The sequence below is a fragment of the Oncorhynchus masou genome, chromosome 23 (genome assembly GCF_036934945.1).
Source record: "Oncorhynchus masou masou isolate Uvic2021 chromosome 23, UVic_Omas_1.1, whole genome shotgun sequence".
Classification (NCBI taxonomy): Eukaryota; Metazoa; Chordata; class Actinopteri; order Salmoniformes; family Salmonidae; genus Oncorhynchus; species Oncorhynchus masou.
The window spans coordinates 36,753,467-36,776,015 of record NC_088234.1 but is presented as its reverse complement, the minus strand read 5'-3'; the positions used below and the strand labels follow the sequence as shown (position 1 = coordinate 36,776,015).

General features: G+C 41.1%; 1 protein-coding gene across 2 annotated transcripts in view; it reads right to left on the bottom strand.

Moving 5' to 3' along the window:
• The window catches only part of wdr11 (WD repeat domain 11), a 175,160-nt gene that overhangs the window by 140,885 nt on the left and 11,726 nt on the right, over positions 1 to 22,549 (bottom strand). For both annotated transcript variants that reach the window (XM_064931970.1, XM_064931971.1), the window contains 4 exons: positions 17,365 to 17,518; positions 15,802 to 15,975; positions 8,668 to 8,869; positions 1,109 to 1,277 (listed from right to left, as the gene is read on the bottom strand). In XM_064931970.1, coding sequence (XP_064788042.1) covers positions 1,109 to 1,277; positions 8,668 to 8,869; positions 15,802 to 15,975; positions 17,365 to 17,518 — 699 coding nt within the window. The remainder of the gene's footprint in view (positions 1 to 1,108; positions 1,278 to 8,667; positions 8,870 to 15,801; positions 15,976 to 17,364; positions 17,519 to 22,549) is intronic.

Here is a 22,549-nt window from a genome sequence, read left to right as displayed (position 1 = left end):
TTTACGCATAGCAGGTCCAACTCTGTGTGTTGTGTGTGCATGCATGAGTACGGTGCCTACAGAAAGTATTAATACTCCTAGACTTACTCTATATTCTGTTGCGTTAAAGCCTAAATTGAGTCATCTTGGGTGTCTTTATCAGCATTGCAAATCTGGATTTGAGGATTTTCTTCCTTGCAGATTTCTCAAGCTCTTAAATTAGCTGGGGAGTGGCTGGGCCTCTCAGGGACTTTCACAATCTTGTTCTGAAGTCATTTCAGCGTTGCTTTGGCAGTATGCTTGGGGTCATTGTCCTGCTGGTACATAAATATTTGCCTCAATTTAGGGTCATTTACACTCTGAAGCAGATTCATTTTGTGGGGGTGCTTTGCTGCAGGAAGGACTGGTGCACTTCACAAAATAGATGACAATGGAAAATTATGTGGATGTATTGAAGCAACATCTCAAGACATCAGTCAGGAAGATAACGCTTCCAAATGGACAATGACCCCAAGCATACTTCCAAAGTTGTGGAAAAATAGCGTAAGGACAGCAAAGTCAAGGTATTGGAGTGGCCATCACAAAGCCCTGACCTCAAGCCTATAGAAAATGTGTGGGCAGAACTGAAAACGTGTGGGTGAGCTAGGAGACCTACACACCTGACTCAGTTACACCAGCTCTGTCAGGAGGAATGAGACAAAATTAACCCAACTTATTGTGGGAAGCTTGTGGAAGGCTACCCGAAACATTTGTCCAAAGTTAAACAATTTAAAAGGCAATGCTACCAAATAATAATTGAGTGTATGTAAACTTGTGACGCACTGGGAATGTGATGAAAGAAATAAAAGCTGAAATAAAATAATTCTATACTATTATTCTGACATTTCACATTCTTAAAATAAAAAGTGATGATCCTATCTGACCAAAGACAGGCAATTTTTAAATCAGAATAAATGTCAGGAATTGTGAAAAACTGAGTTTAAATGTATCTGGCTAAGGTGTATGTAAACTTCTGACTTCAACTGCAAAGTACCATACAAAACTGTAAAACACTGATTGCACAGGGGTTTAAATTGAGGTGAGGGTAAGTTGAGGTGAGACTGAAGAGTGTGTGTGTGTTGCATCCCACCTGAATGAAGGGAACCCCGGAGCGTTCAATGGCCACCACACCCACGGTCTGGCTGAGCTCAAGGTCCAGGATGAGGATCTCTCTGGGGTAGAGAAGCAGCATGTGGTTCCTCTTGGAGGGCAGGTAGGACAGCTGCAGGCAGTCTGCATTCAGGGTCACAGCCTCCGCTCTGACGAGAGGACCACACCCATAAAAATATAATTAACTTCCCGATTTTAATTCCTGGAATGGGTACATTCAATATGGCTGCCTATCCGCTCATCATGGAACAGTGACTTGAATAGGAATGGCCCTTCCATCAATTCTGTTTTCGTGAAACACAACAGTCGTTAACTTGACTAACTTTAAACCAGCAGGTATTACGCTGTCTGATGATACAGTTTTTGACCAACTCAGTGGAATTGCGGTTTGAGTGCCCGCCCTGTGATAGAAAGGTCGGGGGTTTGATCCCTGGTCGAGAAATAAGACTTAAAAAAAGATTTGAAAATAAAATCAGACCCCCTCTGCTTGGCACTTGGCAATAAGGACATGAATTGGGGGTAAGGCCCTGCAATAGATGACTGTCCTGTTCAATGTCCAGGGGGTGTGCTTGCCCTATGGCCTGTTCTGGCTGGGAAAAAGCTACTTACTTACTGGTGGAGTATAATGCATTGCCAGAATTGTTATTGACATGTTCTCCTTTAGTTATAGCATCTTAGCGTCATCTCACAATGACACGCTGAATTTACCTGCTAATTGTATTCATCCACTGAAAATTTGCCACACACTGTAGAAGTACATACAATACTAGTCAAAAGTTGACACACCTACTCAATCAATGGTTCTTTATTTTTACTATTTTCTACATTGTATAATAGTGAAGACATCAAAACTATGAAATAACAGATATGGACTCACATTGTAAACAAAAAAAACAAATCAAATTAGATTTTATATTTGTGATTCAAAGTTGCCACCCTTTGCCTTGATGACAGCTTTGAACACTCTTAGAATTCTGTCAACCAGCTTCACCTGGAATGCTTTTCCAGTAGTCTTGAGTTCCCACATATGCTGAGCACTTCTTGGCTGCTTTTCCTTCAATCTGCAAAATGATAGTCCCACCAAGCGCAAACCAGACAGGATGGGGTATTGCTGCAGAATACTTTGGTAGCCATGCTGGTTAAGTGTGCTTGAATTCTAAATAAATCACAGACAGTGTCACCCACACCTCCTTCTCCATGCTTCATGGTTGAAACCACACATGCGGAGATTATCCGTTCACCTACTCTTGAGTTTCACAAAGACACAGCGGTTGGAACCGAAAATCTCAAATTTGGACTCATCAGACAAGACCAAACGACAGATTTCCAACGGTCTAATGTCCATTGCCCGTGTTTCTTGGCCCAAGCAAGTCTCTTCTTATTATTGGTGTCCTTTAGTAGCAGTTTCTTTGAAGCAATTCAACCATGAAGGCCTGATTGATAATTTATCACTCCAGTGTTAATCTGCAAAATTGTAATTATTCGCCGACCTCCTCATGCCTTTTGCACACAATGTATATAGACTCTTTTTCTTTTTTTCTACTGTGTTATTGACTTTTTTATTGTTTACTCCATGTGTAACTGTGTTGTTGTCTGTTGACACTGCTATGCTTTATCTTGGCCAGGTCACACTTGTAAATGAGAACTTGTTCTCCACTAGCCTACCTGGTTAAATAAAGGGGGGAAAAAATAATTATTTAAAAAAATCACACACACAGTCTCCTCTGAACAGTTGATGATGAGATGTGTCTGTTTCTTGAACTCTGAAGCATTTATTTGGGCTGCCATTTCTGAGGCTGGTAACTTTAATGAACTTATCCAGCAGAGGTAACTATGGGTCTTCCTTTCTTGTGGCGGTCCTTATGAGAGCCAGTTTCATAGCGCCTTGTTTTTTTGGACTTGCACTTGAAACGTTTAAAGTTCTTGAAATGTTCCGCATTGACTGACCTTCATGTCTAAAAGTAATGATGGACTGTCATTTCTCTTTGCTTATTTGAGCAATTACTGCCATAATATGGACTTGGTCTTTTACTAAATAGGGCAATCTTCAGAACACCATCCCTACCTTGTCACAACACAACAACTGATTGGCTCAAACGCATTGAGGAAAGAAATTCCACAAATTAACTTTTAACAAGGCACACCTGTTAATTGAAATACATTCCAGGAGACATCAGGGACTGTACCAGTCTTTCACAGAATCATGGTTCTCTCAGGACATACAGTCCCAGTCTATACAGCCAGCTGGGTTCTCAGTACATTGTGCAGACAGAAAAAAAGAACGGGAAGAAGAAAGGTGGAGGTGTACGTTTCATGATTAACTGGTTTTGATTGTGGTAACGTACAAGAACAAGTCAATCTGTTCACCCGACCTAGAATATCATAATATCAAAATGCTGATAGTATTACCACCAAAAATAATTACCTTATCTTTGGTTGACGTCACAGCCATTTATATTCCCCCTCAAGCCGATACCACAATGGTCCTGAAGGAACTACACTGGACTTTGAGCAAACTGGGAACCACATATCCTGAGGTCGCAGTTATTGTAGCTGGGGACTTTAACAAAGTAAATATGAGGAAAAGCTACTGAAGCGCAAACAACACATTTCCTGCAGTACATGCTCTTCAAAATCTCTCTACCATTGTTACTCTCCTTCACCACCTGGGGTGTTGCTACCTACCCTCACCACCTGGGGGCGGCCCATCAGGAAGTCCAGTACCTAGTTGCACAAGGCGGGGTCGAGACTCAGGGTCTCGAGCTTGATGATGAGTTTGGATTATATTTAAGAAACGTGTGAAGGTGGTGATTAAAACGGTTAAATTTGGATTATCCAGCTTTAGGTTTATAAAGACCTTTCCTTCCTCTGGAGGCCGCCAAACTATATATGCATGCTATGATCTTCTCACATTTGAGAGATTCCATCACATGCTGGTAACAAGCAGGAGCTACTATTCTGAAATTACACAAATATTAATTTTCACAAAGTCTGCTGCCTCAGTTTGTATGATGGCAATTTGCATATACTCCAGAAAGTTATGAAGAGTGATCAGATGAATTGCAATTAATTGCAAAGTCCCTCTTTGTCACGCCACTGAACTGAATCCCCCAAAAACATTTCCACTGCATTTCAGCCCTGCCACAAAAGGACCAGCTGACATCATGTCAGTGATTCTCTCGTTAGCCTGTTAGAGATCGTGCTACTTTTTTCAAAATTCTGTTAAAAATCGCGCAACATTTCAACGTCCTGCTACTCATGCCAGGAATATAGTATATGCATATGATTAGTATGTGTGCATAGAAAACACTCTGAAGTTTCTAGAACTGGTTCAATGGTGTCTGTGACTATAACAGAATGAGTTCCGTTGTCAAAAATCGCAAGAAACCTCATCACAAAATCTACAAAGAAAAATCCATCCGCCAGTGTTTGTATTGTGTAAGGCTTGTCATAAATGATGGAACTGTGCTTGTAATTCCTACAGATTCCACACGATGTCGCCAGTGTTGTGATTACCAGGGCCCTTTTTCCTTGGTTAGATTAGTCAATAGGACATCCGGTCTTCAGGTGCGCAACTGAAAAAAATGTCCGTGAGCAACTGGACTTCGTTTTGTAAACGTCTAGTTATTGAATACAGATCGCTCCGTGATCAATTTGATCGTTTATTAACGTTTACTAATACCTAAACTTGGATTACAGAAGTAGGTTGAAGTGTTTTGTCAAAGTTTATAGGCAACTTTATGAACTTTAAAAAATTACGTTGCGTTGGGAAAGGTGCCTTTTTACATGGATTTCACGGTGTTCATAAATGGACATTTTGGGTATATATGGACCGATTTAATCGAAAAAGAGACCCAATTGTGATGTTTATGGGACATATATGAGTGCCAACAAAGAATCTCGTCAAAGGTAATGAATGTTTTATATTTTATTTCTGCGTTTTTGGGTAGCGCCGGCTACGCTAATTTCTTTGTTTTACGTCCCCTTTGTGTGTTTCTGGGGGCTGCATGCTATCGGATAATAGCTTCTCATGCATTCGCCGAAAAGCATTTTACAAATCTGACATGTTGGCTATATTCACAACGAGTGTGGCTTGAATTGAGTACCCTGCATGTGAATTTTTATGAAAGTTTGAGTTTTAACGAGTTCAATTAGTTGGCGCTCTGGAATTTCCGCTGATTTGGTTCCTGTACAGGAACAAACTCCTGAAGTTGAGTGTTGACGAGGACAAGGCTGGAGATCACTCTGTCATGCTGATTGAGTTTGAATAACTGACTGGAAGCTTCAAAAGGAGGGTGGTGCTTGGAATCATTGTTCTTCCTCTGTCAACCATGGTTACCTGCAAGGAAACATGTGCCGTCATCATTGCTTTGCACAAAAAGGGCTTTACAGGCAAGGATATTGCTGCCAGTAAGATTGCACCTAAATCAACCATTTACCGGATCTTCAAGAACTTCAAGGAGAGCGGTTCAATTGTTGTGAAGAAGGCTTCAGGCGCCCAAGAAAGTCCAGCAAGCGCCAGGACCGTCTGCTAAAGTTGATTCAGCTGCAGGATCGGGGCACCACCAGTACAGAGCTTGCTCAGGAATGGCAGCAGGCAGGTGTGAGTGCATCTGCACGCCCAGTGAGGCAAAGACTTTTGGAGGATGGCCTGGTATCAAGAAGGGCAGCAAAGAAGCCACTTCGAGGAAAAACATCAGGGACAGACTGACATTCTGCAAAAGGTACAGTGATTGGACTGCTGAGTCATTTTCTCTGATGAATGCCCTTTCCGATTGTTTGGGGCATCCGGAAAAAAGCTTGTCCAGAGAAGACAAGGGGAGCACTATGTCGTGGAAAATAGCAAGTTTATGTTATAATGCTTGTATTACATTATAATAGTTGTTTTATTCGACAGAATAGAGTATTGGCTCAAACGCATTAAGAAGGAAAGGAATTACACAAATTAACTTAAGGCAGCACACCTGTTAATTGAAATGCATTCCAGGTGAGTACCTCATGAAGCTGGTTGAGAGAATGCCAAGAGTGTGCAAAGTGTCATCAAGGCAAAGGGTGGCTACATTGAAGAACCTAAAGTCTACTTTGATTTGTTTAACACTTTTTGTGTCATCCAAACTTTTGACTGGCACTGCATATCAATGAATTGACGAGGGCACTACAGTCTGCAGCACCCGGCCTCACCCTTCTAGAATCTGAAGTGAAATGTCTACTGATGATCTAGTGCTTCTGTCCACAACCAAGGAGGGCCTAATGCAGCACCTGGATATTCTGCACAGATTCTGTCACACCTGGGCCATGACAGTGAATCTCAGTAAGACAAAAATAATGGTGTTCCAAAAAAAGTTCCAGATGCCAGGACCACAAATACAAATTCCATCTAAGACACTGTTGTCCTAGAGCATACAAAACAGTTAAACTTCCACAAAGGTATGAACGATCTGAAACATGGCAATATGCCATCAAAAGGACCATAAAATTTGACATCCAATTAGGATCTGGAAAAAAATACTTAAATCAGTTACAGAAACCACTGCCCTCTACGATTGTGAGGTCTGGGGTCCGCTAACCAACCAAGAATTCACCAAATGGGACAAACACTAAATTGAGAATATGCAGAATTCTGCAAAACATCTCCCGTGAACAATATAAAACACTAAATAATGCATGCAAAGCAGAATAAGGACAATACCTTCTAATTATCAAGATCCATAAAAAAAAGTAATTTAAATTCAACAGCAATTCCCAAACCTCACATCACCTATAGAGAGATGAACTGAGAGAAGAGTCCCCTCAGCAAGCTGGTCCTGGGGCTCTGTTCACAAACACAAAGATGCCACTGAGCGCCAACGAAAACACAATTAGACCCAACCAAATCATGAGAAAACAAAAATAATAATTACTTGGCACAAATGAACTAAACAAAGCTATTTAGCCCTAAACAGAGAGTACACATTGGCAGAATACCTGACCATTGTGATTTACTCAAAATTAAGGTGAGCATAGTCTTGCTATTGAGAGAGGCTGCCGTAGCCAGACCTGGTTATTGAGAGAAGAACAGCTGCCCACAAATATGCCCACTGCCCACATTTGGTGGAAACTGACCTGACCATATTAAAAAGACAAATATTTCCCTGTTATTACACAGACCCAAAGAATTTAAAAACAAATCAAATTTTGATAACCCCCCCCCCATAAATATTAGGTGAAATACCACAGTGTGCAATCCCAGCCAAGATTTGTGACCTGTTGCCACAAGGACAACCAGTGAAGGAAACACAATCATGAATACAAATTATATCTATACTGAACAAAAATATAAAAATGCAACAAGTTCATCAATTTTATTGAGTTACAGTTCATAGAATGAAAAACTCAATGGAAATAAATTCATTAGGCTCTAATCTAAGGATTTCACATGACTGGGCAGTGGCGCGGGGGGGCGACATAGGCCCACCTACTGGGGAGCCAGGCCCAGCCAAGCAGAATACTTTTTCATCACATAAGGGCTTTATTACAGACCGAAATACAGAGCATTCAGAAAGTATTTAGACCCCTTGACTTTTTCCACATTTTGATACATTAGAGCCTTATTATAAAAACTTGATTTTAGAAACATTTCACTCATTTACCTAGACACTATACCCATAATGACAAAGCAAATATGTTGATATTTTTGCACAAGTATGCATCTTGTGCATCTTTTTTAACTGATGAGTTTCAGAAGAAAGTTCTCAGTTTCTGGCCATTTTGAGCCTGTAATCGAACCCACAAATGCTGATGCTCCAGATACTCAACTCGTCTAAAGGCGGCAAGTTTTCTTGCTTCTTTAAATCAGGACAACTGATAAATGCTCACTAACAGGGACGTAAACAAATGATAGTGACGACCTTTCACGCTCTCTCAACTGTCCTCTGTCACAGACAGGCCTTGTGTTATGATCAGCACAGATTGTAGGACAATGGCAATTAGGCCTAATAATTTCCCTGTATGTACCGTTGAGTGATTTCTTGAACTCAACCAGGATAAACTATTAGTATTACAAGACTAAATAATAAACCTATTACAGACATGGTGGGCAGCTGTGTTTAGAGGGTGGTTATTACAGCAATGGTAGCCTATGCCTTAATGCAACATATTACATAGGGTCAATTCCATACAGGTTGGCCCAAATAGGTTTTTGATCTTCCTGAAATAAAATCCATAGAAATGTCATTTGGGGGGAAGGATGTTTAGCATACCTTTGAAGTCTATTTCCAAAATGATAATTGAGAAATAATGAATTCACATTGGAAAATTGGTGGCATTTCACCTTCTTTAAGACACGACAACAAGGAGTCTGTAGATGCTACAAAGCGAGTCATGCTCTCATTTGAAACAATGTGGGCTCTGAAATCATTCATTTCTGAATAATACAAATATATACTTACATATCTCAAAAGTACCCAAGTACGTTTTTAGATATGTTTTAAACAATACAAGCTTTCTAATATGGAATGTGTAATAAGAATCATGCAGTGTTTAGCTATGGGGTTTTCTTACGTTGGCTTCTCGTTGGTGATGAGCACTTTGACCTTGTTCAGGGCCTTCTTGGCACCGGTAGGAGCAGGGAGGGCAGCAGGCACAGGCTTAGTGTGGGCAGGGCTGGCATGGGGGCTGGCGATATAGACCTTCTTACCCCCGCTGCCCGGGGGTTTGGAGTGAGAGAAGTCGGAGATGAAGACAATGCCTTCGCTGGTCAGCACTGAGCATGAAAGAGAGAGCAACGGAAGAGATTATGACAGGTTTGAAATCTATTTAAAGTAAATGTTGTTTTTTTTATTATTATTAACTGGACTGTAATGACTGCTCTAGGATCAACAGGTCTGGGATCTGTTCAAATGAATGTTGTTCAGGGGCATCACGCATCCCCAAAAATCTGAGGGGGTACAAAGTTTGTGAGGATGACTGGGGGATGGTCCGGAGGGGCAATATGCCATCCTTAAATTCAAGAATCTTGCATTTCTTAAACCCCTGAAATAACTATTTTTCTGTAAACTAAAGACATCATCAATATGCTTAATTCTATTAACCCCCAAAACTAAGTTAAGTGAACAGTTAGCTTTTTTCTAAAGCCGAAGAAGACAGGAAATTCAAACGCTAACATTATGGGGAGGTTTTCCTGGACTAAAAAAGCAAGATCAATGGAACATATCCAGCCAAAATCCATTGTGAGTACATCTGTTGTTGAAGTACTATAGATCAATAAGATAGACCTCCCCATAATGTTTGAATTAGTGGAATGGGATTATTTTTTACATTAATGGGGTAAATCTCTAAAAGGATGTATTAGGCTGTTTGATAGGTCTAAATCCTAATCAATCCATCCAATGTGAGTAGATATGTTGTTTAAGTAGATCAATAAACTACTCTACTCTAGCAGTAGTCAAGCTGCTTATGCTGAAAAGTCTTGTTAGTGCATAGGTCACATTAGCATTTCAATTTCCTGTGTTTTTCAATGTCAGACAAAAGCTAATATTTAACTTAAAACAAACTGTAAAAATATCCTAATTACATAACTAATGTGCATACATTTGCATAAGAGGAACACATTTACCACAGTACCCAACTTCCCCCATGACGGATGTTCTGAATACAGTCACAGGTAAATTATGACTGCCTTGCTTTTATAAAACGACATAAAAAATACATATTTTCAACAAAAAGTTATTTTTATAAGTACGTTTAATTTTAGACGCAAATTCATACAAAGTTAATTCTTCCCAGAGTCCGGACAAAAATATGGTTGTTAGTACTTTTGGTCATGTTGCTAGACGGCCAATTTTTATATAGCAACAAAAAACGATGTGTGCGCCAACTACGGGGCAAAACAGACGGGTTTGGCTTAGACTGTTGACAACTATATTCAGTGTCCAAATTTGTATTGAAAACATTAAAACATTGTTAGTTGTTGGTTAGCTACAGTGCCTTCAGAAAGCATTCATACGCCTTGACATGACGTTTTACAGCCTGAATTCTAAATTCATTGAAATAGATGTCTCACCCAGCGACACAGAATACCCCTAAAAACATGTTTTCAGACATTTTAGCAAATGTATTGAAAATGAAATACAGAAGTATTCACACCAGAGTCAATATTTTGTAGAAGAACCTTTGGCGGCGATTATAGCTGTGAGTCATTTGGGAAAGTATAAGAACTTTGCACACCTGGATTAATGCAATTTCTGCCCATTACACTTTTCCAAATTCTTCAAACTCTCAAGTTGTTTGCTGATCATTGCTCGTCTTGCCATTGATTTTCAAGACGATTTAAGTCAGAACTGTAACTAGGCCACTCAGGAACATTCAATGCCATCTTGGTAAGCACCTCCAGTGTAGATTTGGCCTTGTGTTGTAGTTTTTTTTATCCTGCTAAAAGCATGTCCCATTGTCTGTTGGAAAGCAAACTGTACAAGGTTTTCCTCTAGGTTTTTGCATGCACTTTATTCTGTATTCGTCTGGTCTAATTTTTCTCCCCAATCTCATGATTATGATCTTGTTTCATTGCTGAATCTCCACAACGGGCTCTGGAGAGGCGAAGGTCGAGTCATGTCCTCCGAAACATGACCTGCCAAGCAACGCTTCTTAACACGTGCTCGCTTAACCCAGAAGCCAGCTGCACCGGATGAGGAAACACTGTTCAACTGACGACCAAAGTCAAGCTTGCAGGTGCCCGGCACAGCACAAGGAGACGCTAGAGCACGATGAGTCAAGTAAAGCCCCCCCGGCCAGACCATCCCCTAACCTGGACAAAGCTGGGAAAATTGTGCGCGGCCTTATGGGACTCCCGGTCACGGCCAGTTGTGACAGACAGGCTGTAGTGACGCCGCAACACTGAGATATAGTGCCTTAGACCACTGCCCAACTCAGCAGGACCTATTCGTTCAGTTTTACACAACAAAAAAACTCCCTAGTTCTTGCCGATGACAAGCATACCCATAATATGATGCAGCCACCACCATGCATTGAAAATATGAAGAGTGGTACTCAGTGATGTGTTGTGTTGGATTAGCCACGAACATAACGCTTGGTATCCAGGACAAAAAGTTGATTTCTTTGCCACATTTTTTGCGATATTAAATGCCTTGTTGCAAACAAGATACATATTTTGGAATATTTGTATTCTGTACAGGCTTCCTTTTCACTCTGTCAATTAGGTTAGTTTTGTGGAGTAACTTCAATGTTGTTGATCCATCCTCAGTTCTCCTATCACAAGAATTAAACGGTGTACCTGTGTTAGTCACCACTGGCGATTTCCATCCTCTCTGGAAAACGAGTTAGGAATGTTGCCTGTATCTTTATAGTAACAGTGTGTATTGATACACAAGCCAAAATGTAATGAATAACTTCACGATAATCAAAGGGATATTCAGCGTCTGTTGTATTATTTTTACCCATCTACCAATAGGTACCATCTTTGTAATGCAATGGAATACCTCCCTGGTATTCCAATGAATGTGTTTGAAATTCACTGTTCGACTGAAGGACCTTACAGAAAATTGTATGAGTGGACTACAGAGATGAGGTAGTCATTCAAAAACCTACATAATGTTCATGGTGAAGGCAAAATCAGCCAACCATTCTTTATCTTGCAGTTGAGGGAAATCCACATATTTTCCTTTCATTTGCAAAAACTCAACAATCTCTGACTTCAGGTCCCACAACCTTTTAAGCACCTTCCCCAAACTCAGCCATGTCACGTTTGTGTGGTAGGGGAGATGCACGATCTGACACGGTCTCTACCAACAGTGAGACAAACAGATCTTTCTTGTCGGGGCAAAGTAGTGCTGCAGGGTCAATTAAACTTTCTTTAAGGAATTCGCCATCAGCGAATGGCTTGCTGTGGCTAGCTCTCGCAATTCTGTCGTTTGCTGAATGCAGTTTTGTGAAAAGACCTTGATGCTTTTGCTACTGAGAAAGCAACTCTTGACGCACTTGCCCTCTGCTCATAAGACTTATTCCTATATTTCTCTGCATTTTTCGTCTGGAAGTGTCAGGACAAGTTGTAGCCTTTCGAGACAGCGATGCTCTCTTTGCAGACTAAGCACACAGCTTTCCCTGCTACCTCAAATACATTTTTCGATATCCACTCTTGCTGGAACACTCATTCATTGTCTACCTTCCTTTTCCTAGAAAAACTCATTTTGGCAAAATTTCTAGCCAGCTACTATCTCTAACGGTGACGTGTGTCGGCCTGTCCTCGTGCAGTTGCTTTTCGTGCCTTAAAAATAAATGTCCCAGAAGCGGTGGGAGTTGAATACTCGCCTTTGTGTAAGGATTTATTGGGCTTTTAATTTGAATAACAAATTCATTTTTCAAAACTTAACTATAGCAAATTATTTGTGATCTGTGCATGATTTCGGCAGGATTTGGAAGTCATAGAAGTCATTCCTATTTCTGACGCAGATCGCACTGCAAGTCCTGCCTCTCCCATCTCCTCATTGGTTTATAGAAGCAGGTACACACATGCCATCTCCTCATTGGTTATACCCACGTGGGTGATTGAAAGATTAAATGTTTTTTCGGTTGTCGTGGTAATACTATGAAAGTGTAGAAGCCAATCACCATATAAGTTCAAAGATGAAAAAGCCTGGAAGGACGAGAGATGACTAGAAACGAGTCGGTTGGCCAATTTATGTGTGGATTAATTGTCAGAGTAGAGGACCGTGTGTATTTCAGGTAAAATAACAACTCAATGTTTATATCCCAGGACAAATTAGCTAGCAACAGCAAGCTAGCTAAATAGGACGAATTAGCTAGCAAGTGCAAGCTAACTAGCCATACATGTTTAATGCTTTTCGACCTGTCCCCAAATTAATGTCACTGGTTCAGAGTTTGTTTTAATATTTTAACCTGCGTGTCATGATTGCATTTGGTGTAGGGGGACAAAATATATTCATGACAGTGCACGATGGCGCACGCACGCAGCCGGTTTGGGTTCCGTGTAACGTTACAAAGTCAACTAATGAAACAGATAGCCTTTATTGGAATTGTATCTGGCTTGAAATCAATTTTGAACTTTGGCTGAAAAACAAAATATATTGAGCGTCAATGTTGTCGTAATGTAATGTTAGCTAGCAAGGTAAAAACTGTTGCTAAGATACGAGAGTGGCTAGGTTTAAGTTGCATCACAGCTCAGTACCCAATGAGGACATGCTGCATTTCTAACTTTGAATGAGACTGTAGGATCTGTAATTGTAATTCTGTCCATCTTCTTCTGTTTCTCCTTCAACAAAAATGAAATATTATCCTGTTATAACTAATTACATGGGAGCTCTTTCCATCATTGTTTGCTGTAAAAGACAGCAAAGAAAATATTTATTTTGATTAAATCATCACCTTTCTCGAATATTCTAAAGTGGTCATAATTAATATTTCTCTGTGGCTCGATTGTCACTTGACAACTTTGTGGAATTTCTTAGGGCTCACTTCAAAAAGTGCCTTTGTGATAATGCTAATAAAGTAAAATGTTTTAGCAAGAAAACTAGTGAATCGATAGCAGTGTCATCAAGTGACCATTTAGGGAATGGAGTTCTCAGCTGAGGTGGCAAATTTTGTTCAAGAATACGGAGTATTGACTGAGAACAGAAGAGGGGAAAAACTTACTTTAACATGTGTTGGCCAATCAAAATCTAATACAGACATATCGCCGCCTCAAAAAAAGTCAAATGTATATTTTTCTGCAAATCTAAGCATCTTCTGTTTGTCTATCCTCCTAACTGGTGGTTATTTTTTTTAAGAAACTAAATATGCTTCTCTGCATCTCTGCTAAAATCTGGGTAAAAGATTGAAAGGAATGAGAGTCTTATTCAGTAGATTTAGTTATTGCTTGCTTTTCAAAAGTCTACCAATCTTGCCAGCAGACATGCCAGCTAAGATAGTTAGCCAAGCTAGCTACTATTACTTGATTGATAGGCTGAAGTTGCTCATTGGTAGCTAATTATGACATAGGTTCCCAATCTGGGCTAGCTAAAGCCAACTTCATAAAATGTCTATGTGCCTGGTAGTATTAGAGAAAAAACAAAAATATATATATTTTATAAAAAAGGACAAATCTTAGATGGCACATGCCCCTGTGCCCTTATGCCTCTGTTTTTTTACATTATTAAATGGACTGTAAATATCTACCACATGATTAACCTGTTTGGAATAGGCGGCAGCATTTTAACGTTTGGATGAAAAGCGTGCCCAGAGTAAATTGCCTGCTACTCAGTCCAAGTTGCTAATATATGCATATTATTAGTAGATTTGGATAGAAAACACTCTGAAGTTCCTAAAACGGTTTGAATTATGTCTGTGAGTATAACAGAACTCATATGGCAGACAAAAACCTGAGAAAAATCCAACCAGGAAGTGGGAAATGTGAAGTTTGTAGTTTTTCAACTCTTGGCCTATCAAATACAGTGTCTATGGGGTTAAATTGCACTTCCTAAGGCTTCCACTAGATGTCAACAGTCTTTAGAACCTTGTTTGATGCTTCTACTGTGAAGGAGGGGGAATGGGAGTTGAATGAGTCAGTGGTCTGGCAGAGTGCCATAAGCTTGTGACGCATGTTCATGTGAGAGTTTGCTTGAGTTCCATTGCATTTCTAAAGACAAAGGAATTCTCCAGTTGGAACATTATTGAAGATTTATGATAAAAACATCCTAAAGATTGATTCTATACTTTGTTTGACATGTTTCTACGGACTGTAACGGAACCTTTTGACTTTGTCTGCTCATGCGTCATGAATTTGGATTACTGGGCTGAACGCGCTAACAAAGGGAGGTATTTGGACATAAAAATTAACATTATCGAACAAGTCAAACATTTATTGTGGAACTGGGATTCCTGGGAGTGCATTCCGATGAAGATCAAAGGTAAGTGAATATTTATAATGCTATTTCTGACTTCTGTTGACTCCAACATGGCGGATATCTGTATTGCTTGATTTGATGTCTTGAGCGCCGTACTCAGATAATTGCATGGTTTGCTTTATCCGTTTTTTTTAAATCTGACACAGCGGTTGCATTAGGGACAAGTATATCTTTAATTCTGTGAATAACAGTTGTTTATTAGGAGTATTTATGTAAATTGATGTGGCTCTCTGCAAAATCACCAGATGTTTTGGAAGCAAAACATCACTGAACATAACCCGCCAATGTAAACTGAGATTTTTAGATATAAATATGCACTTTATCAAACAAAACATATATGTATTGTGTAACATGATGTCCCATGAGTTTAATCTGATGAAGATCAAGCAAAGGTTAGTGATTCATTTTATCGCTGTAAAACCTTTTTGAAATCGGACACGATGGGTGGATTAACAAGACGTTTCTTTCATTTGGTGTATTGCACTTGTTAATTTATGAAAGTTACATATTTCTAAAAAATATTTTGGAATTTCGCGCACTGCCTTTTCAGCCGGAATGTTGTCGGCCGTAAGAAGTTAACAAAGCTTGACTTCCAACTGAAAGAGAAGCTTTCTACAAGCAGGCAGGGAATCTGCTACAAATAATGTTTAACCTGTTAGAATAAGGAGTTGGAGGGATTGAGAGAACAGAGATTGACATAGTATGAAAGAGTGAGAGAAATCAAGACCAGATAAAGGAGATCTATAGAACATGGCACTGTAGGTAGGTGATTGCTGCTTACATGCTAGGTTGGATGGATCGAAGGGGTCAAAAGAGAAGGAGAGGATATTCTCTGCATAGCTCTTCTTCCACAGCTTGGTCCCTGTGTCTCCGTTCCATAGGACTATGTAGTTAGGTGGATGGATGGCCAGGAGAAGATCACGTGAAGCATCCTGAGTCCACAACCAGTCCATATCTGAGAGCAAGAAGAAAAGCAGCGAGAGAGGGGGAGGGGGGGGAGTGAGAGTGCCCGAGAGGAAGAGAAAAAAAGAGCGAGAGAGTGAGCGGAAAAAGAGCGAGAGATAGAGCGAGAGGAAAAAGAGCATAAGATATATTTGAAGTTCAAGAAGAGTTAAGAAAATATTTACCAAATAAACTGAAGTAAAAAATACTAAAAAGTAACAATAACAAGGCTATATACAGGGGGTACCGGTTAGAGATAATATGTACGTGTAGGTAGGGGTGAAGTGACTATGCATATATTGTTTTGTACACTAAGGGTGGGGGGGGGTCAATGTAATTGTCCGGTGGCCATTCAATTAATTTTTCAGCAGTCTTACGGCTTGGGGATGAAAGCTGTTAAGGAACCTTTTGGTTCTAGACTTGGCGCTACAGTATAGTGTGCCGTGCCTGAAGCTGAAATTACAGTCTATAGGGTGACTGGAGTCTGACAGTTTTATGGGCTTTCCTCTGACACCACACATTATATTGGTCCTGGATGGCAAGAAGCTTGGCCACAGTGATGTACTGGACCGTAAGCACTACCATCTGCAGCGCCTTACGGTCAGATGCCGAGCAGTTGACACACCAGGCGGTGATGCAAACGGTCAGGATGCTCTCGATGGTGCAGTTGTTGAACCTTGAGGATCTGGGGACCCATGCCAAATCTTTTCCGTCTCCTAAGGGGGAAAAGGTTTGTCGTACCCTCTTCACAACGGTCTTGGTGAGAGTTCTAGGAAGTGTTAGTGGTTCAAAACTGCTTCCATTTAAGAATGATGGACGCCACTGTTCTTGGGAACCTTTAATGCTGCAGACATTTTTTGATACCCTTACCCAGGGCTGTGCCTCAACACAATCCTGTCTCAGAACTCTACGGACAGTTTCTTCGACCTCATGGCTTGGTTTTTGCTCTGACATGCACTGTCAACTGTGGGACGTTATATAGAAAGGTGTGCCTTTCCAAATCATGTCCAATCAATTGAAAATACCACATGTGAACTCCAATCAAGTTGTATTAACATTGAGGATGAGCAATGGAAACTTGATGCACCAGAGCTACATTTTGAGTCTCATAGCAAAGGGTCTGAATACTTAAGTAAGGTATCCGTTTTTTATTTAATACATTTTGCTTTGTCATTATGGGGTATTGTGTGAGGATAATAACCTTGCTGAAAATTAAAAAAAAAACTATCCCAGAGTTTATGATAGATCTAATTTTCATTTATTCATAATTCAAAATTTATGTCAGGGAGGTTTGGCTTAATGTACTTGAAAGGAAATCATTGATACAGGTTGTAATTTATTGGTCTCTCAAAGTTGATGTAATAAATGCAGCAGTGGTGCTTTTCCGAGGTTTGGCTCTCACCCTGGATAGGTTTGGAGTGCTCCTGGATCTCACAGTGGGCCGTGCCACTCACCACATCCCACACGATAATCTTCCCTGCTGAATCGGCAGAGGCCAGCCTCAGAGAGTAGGGCGAGCTGAGACTGTGGTGGTAGTTCTCCCTGGACCATTTCACCTGCAGGTAAAGAGCGAGAAGGAGAGAGTGGGAGCAGGTGAGATGGTTTAGCCTATTTGAACATCGTCTCTAAAACAAAATCAAATGTGCAAGAAAAACTCAGCTCTCTAGAACACAATTAAAAACAACCAGAACTCAACTGACTACCAAATTACACACTCTGAATTTCAAAGCATCAGGAATTAAATGCAAAAACACAGTACTCATAAGCTGCAGGATGCCTTATTCAAACCCGGTTTTGGAAAGTGGCTGCTTCCCTGATATCCTATAAAAATGTAAATGTTTTTTTTAAGTGACAAATTAGAGCCTAATAACTATATGTATCAGCCGCAACATGGGGAAACTGTTCTGCTGTATTCTCAATAGCTGAATACAGACCTTCCTTAGACAACATAAAAGGCTTTCTACCCAAACGCAGAACAGGCCACACACACACCTGCATGTTCATCAGAAACAGGAAAAGTACGTGCATATTTTGTTGATTATAAAATAATGCTTTTGTTTCCAAATGGCATGATGGATTATATTGTAAAACCCTAAAAAAATATATATTAAAAAATAAATAAAAAGTTTTGGGGGCAAAGTAGGTGATATAAAATCTATTTACTTGAACAGACAGTATTAAAAAATAAACCATAAAAAGAGAATTTGGCACAAGGGTAGGGGTTTGCTGGCCATATACAGTCTTGAAATCACTGGCCAGTTTAATAAATGGAACTCTTGTCACTTTAATAACATTTACATATCTTGCAGTACTCATCAGTACAGTATATGTATATACTGTATTTTATCCTATTCTACTCAGACACTGCTCGCCCAAATATTATATATTCTTATTTCCATTCCTTTATTTTAGGTGGGAAAAAAAATCTGAATGGTTTGTCCTCGGGGTTTCGCCTGCAACATAAGTTCTGTTATACTCACAGACATGATTCAAACAGTTGGAAACTTCTGAGTGTTTCCTATCCAAATCTATTAATAATATGCATATCTTATCTTCTGAGGATGAGTAGCAGGCAGTTGAATTTGGGCATACTTTTCATCCAAAATTCAAAATGCTGCCCCCTATCCTAGAGAAGTTAACAGTTAGAGACTTAAAATAAATTTGACCGGTCACGTTTATCGGTCTATAGGTTTATTTGCATAATTTGTGGAATGAAAGTGTATGTGTGTCTTCGGTGTGAAAACTAATTTGAACTGTAGAGGGAGCTATACCACCAAGAATGTGCAGTGAAGGTTTCACATCCATTAGAGGCCCTGCTAATGTAAGCTTGGCAACTGAGGAAAATTGAAGCACACCAAACGTATCTCTGTGTGGGACCCTTCGTTCAAAAGGGTGATTAAGTTCTCTGCAAGCTTTGCGAAAATTCAGCAGCAGGGGCCTCCCGAATGGCGCAGTGGTCTAATGTACTGCAGTGCTTGAGGCGTCATTGCAGATCCGTCCACGACCGGGAGACGCACAATTGGTCCGGGTTAGGGGAAGGTTTGGCTGGCCGGGATGTCACTGTCCCATCGCACTCCAGCAACTCCTGTGGCAGGCCGGGTGCATGCACGCTGACACGGTCGCAAGGTGGTGGTCGGCTCGCTTCCGGATTAAGCGAGCAGTGTGTCAAGAAGTGTTTGCAGTGTGGCTTGGTAGGGTTGTTTCGGAGGACCTTAGCCTCACCCGACTCCGTACAGGAGACGCAGCGATGGGAAAAGACTAACTACCAATTGGATAACAAAAACATTTTTTTTAAACAAATTCAGCAGCAGTACCAGCACGATGATGTATCACGTCAAGAACAAACACCCGGGTGCCATCACGTTGATGCTAGCGGGGAGAATGATGCGTGCCGTCTGAGGTGATCACACAGTTGGTGTGTAGAATGATTGAGTGTGATATGATGCCAATCAGTGTGGTCGAGGGCTTTATGGGAGTTAATTTGTTACTTTGAGCCAGAGTACTGCACGCCATCACAAGACTCAATAACATAGAAAAAATATTAGGTGCTGAAAGTGAAGCTAGCCACAGCCGGCATGTTGGCTCTCACAACTGACTGTTGAACTGTGCTGATCACCGAGATCTAAATTACCATGACGTGCCACTTCAGCGATGTTGACTTGGTAAAGGTCCTCCTGACACAGAGTCTATCCGTCAGACACACAGCTGACAACCTCGTGGAGAAGTTGACCAGTGATGTAGTCATTGAGTCCCACGTCTCAACGTGTTGGCATGCATCCACAACAACGCACGCAAAATTGTGGCTGCCAATTCCCCTACTTGCATCCCCTGGGACTCGGTGCCATGCTATGCACAGACTTCAACGATGGCTTCAATATTTTATTTTATTTCACCTTTATTTAACCAGGTAGGCTAGTTGAGAACAAGTTCTCATTTGCAACTGAGACCTGGCCAAGATAAAGCATAGCAGTGTGAACAGACAACAAATAAGTACACTGCTCAAAAAAATAAAGGGAACACTTAAACAACACAATGTAACTCCAAGTCAATCACACTTCTGTGAAATCAAACTGTCCACTTAGGAAGCAACACTGATTGACAATAAATTTCACATGCTGTTGTGCAAATGGAATAGACAACTGTTGGAAATTATAGGCAATTAGCAAGACACCCCAAATAAAGGAGTGGTTCTGCAGGTGGTGACCACAGACTACTTCACAGTTCCTATGCTTCATGGCTGATGTTTTGTTCACTTTTGAATGCTGGCAGTGCTTTCACTCTCGTGGTAGCATGAGACGGAGTCTACAACCCACACAAGTGGCTCAGGTAGTGCAGCTCATCCAGGATGGCACATCAATGCGAGCTGTAGTAAGAAGGTTTGCGGTGTCTGTCAGCGTAGTGTTCAGAGCATGGAGGCGCAACCAGGAGACAGGCCAGTACATCAGGAGACGTGGAGGAGGCCGTAGGAGGGCAACAACCCAGCAGCAGGACCGCTACCGCCGCCTTTGTGCAAGGAGGAACAGGACGAGCACTTCCAGAGCCCTGCAACATGACCACCTCCAGCAGGCCACAAATGTGCATGTGTCTGCTCAAACGGTCAGAGACAGAGACTCCTCCAACCCGACGTCCACAGGTGGGGGTTGTGCTTACAGACCAACACCGTGCAGGACGTTTGGCATTTGCCAGAGAACACCAAGATTGGCCAATTCGCCACTGGCGCCCTGTGCTCTTCAAAGATGAAAGCAGGTTAACACTGAGCATGTGGCAGAGTCTGGAGACGCCGTGGAGAATGTTCTGCTGCCTGCAACATCCTCCAGCATGACCGGTTTGGCAGTGGGTCGGTCATGGTGTGAGGTGGCATTTCTTTGGGAGGGGGGGGGCGCATAGCCCTCCATGTGCTCGCCAGAGGTAGCCTGACTGCCATTGGGTACCGAGATGAGATCCTCAAACCCCTTGTGAGACCATATGCTGGTGCGGTTGGCCCTGGGTTCCTCCTAATGCAAGACAATGCTAGACCTCATGTGGCTGGAGTGTGTCAGCAGTTCCTGCAAGAGGAAGGCATTGATGCTATGGACTGGCCCGCCTGTTCCCCAGACCTGAATCCAATTGAGCACATCTGGGACATTATGTCTCGCTCCATCCACCAACGCCACGTTGCACCACAGACTGTCCAGGAGTTGGCGGATGCTTTAGTCCAGGTCTGGGAGGAGATCCCTCAGGAGACCATCCGCCACCTCATCAGGAGCATGCCCATGCATTGTAGGGAGGTCATAACAGGCACGTGGAGGCCACACACACATACACACACACACACACTACTGAGCCTCATTTAGACTTGTTTTAAGGACATTACATCAAAGTTGGATGAGCTTGTAGTGTGGTTTTCCACTTTAATTTTGAGTGTGACTCAATTGATGTTGGACCATCGCCACAAGCATCTGCGATTTCTTTTGCCAGCTGAGAGTGACAGCAAAAACAAAGCTGCTCAAGTTGGCGGACTTGGTATCCTATGACACAGATGCGACTGGGTCAAATGGAGAGAGTGCCCCGCTGCTGCTGACAGAGAGATTGACTGAGCGAGCCAGGAAGCCGTGGGTCTTCAGCTCCTATTTGGTAACGCCAACAACCCCATGATGTTACTCCTTGGGTGTGACTACATCCCCGCACTTGAGAGAGAAAGGCAGAAAACAAGGTGGAAAACTACTTGAGACATTCCTCCCATCACTCAATGTGTTAAAAATAATATTGTCCATAAATCAAAACCATGTCACCTAAAATAAAATGTAGGCCCTATTAAAACTTCTAAATACAGTATCTAAATAAAAATAACCTTTATTTAACTAGGCAAGTCAGTTAAGAACAAATTCTTAATTACACAACAGAAGTCCCATAATTACAATTCCTCAAACATACAAGTATTTTACACCATTTGAAAGATAAACTTAATATAAATCCAGCCACAGTGTCCGATTTCAAATTGGTGTGCTTTTGCCGTAAAGCCTAACGATTATGTTAGGTGAGCACCAAGTGACAGAAAACCATAAAGCCATTTTCCAACCAAGGAGAGCCCTCACAAAAGTCAGAAATAGCGATTAAATTCATCACTAACCTTTGATGATCTTCATCAGATGGCACTCACATGACACAATAAATGTGTGTTTTGTTCGATAAAGTTCAAATCTTTATGTCCAAAAACTTCATTTGAAATGTGTGTTTTATGTTCAGAAATGCATTGTCTCAAACAAACATCCGGTGCAGAGAGCCACATCAAATTACAGAAATACTCATAATAAACATTGATAAAAGATACAAGTGTTATACATGGAAATATAGATAAACTTTTCCTTAAAAACCTCTTAGGGATATGGAGACGCTAGCGTCTCTTGTGGCCAATAGCCTGGGGAAATGCATAGCGCAAAATTCAAATAGTACTCGATAAAACTCAAACTTTCATGAAATCACACATGCAGGGTACTCAATTAAAGCTACACTCGTTGTGAATCCAGCCAACATGTCAGATTTTAAAAATTATTTTCGGCGAAAGCATGAGAAGCTGTTTTCTGATAGCATGCACCCCCCCCGAACCA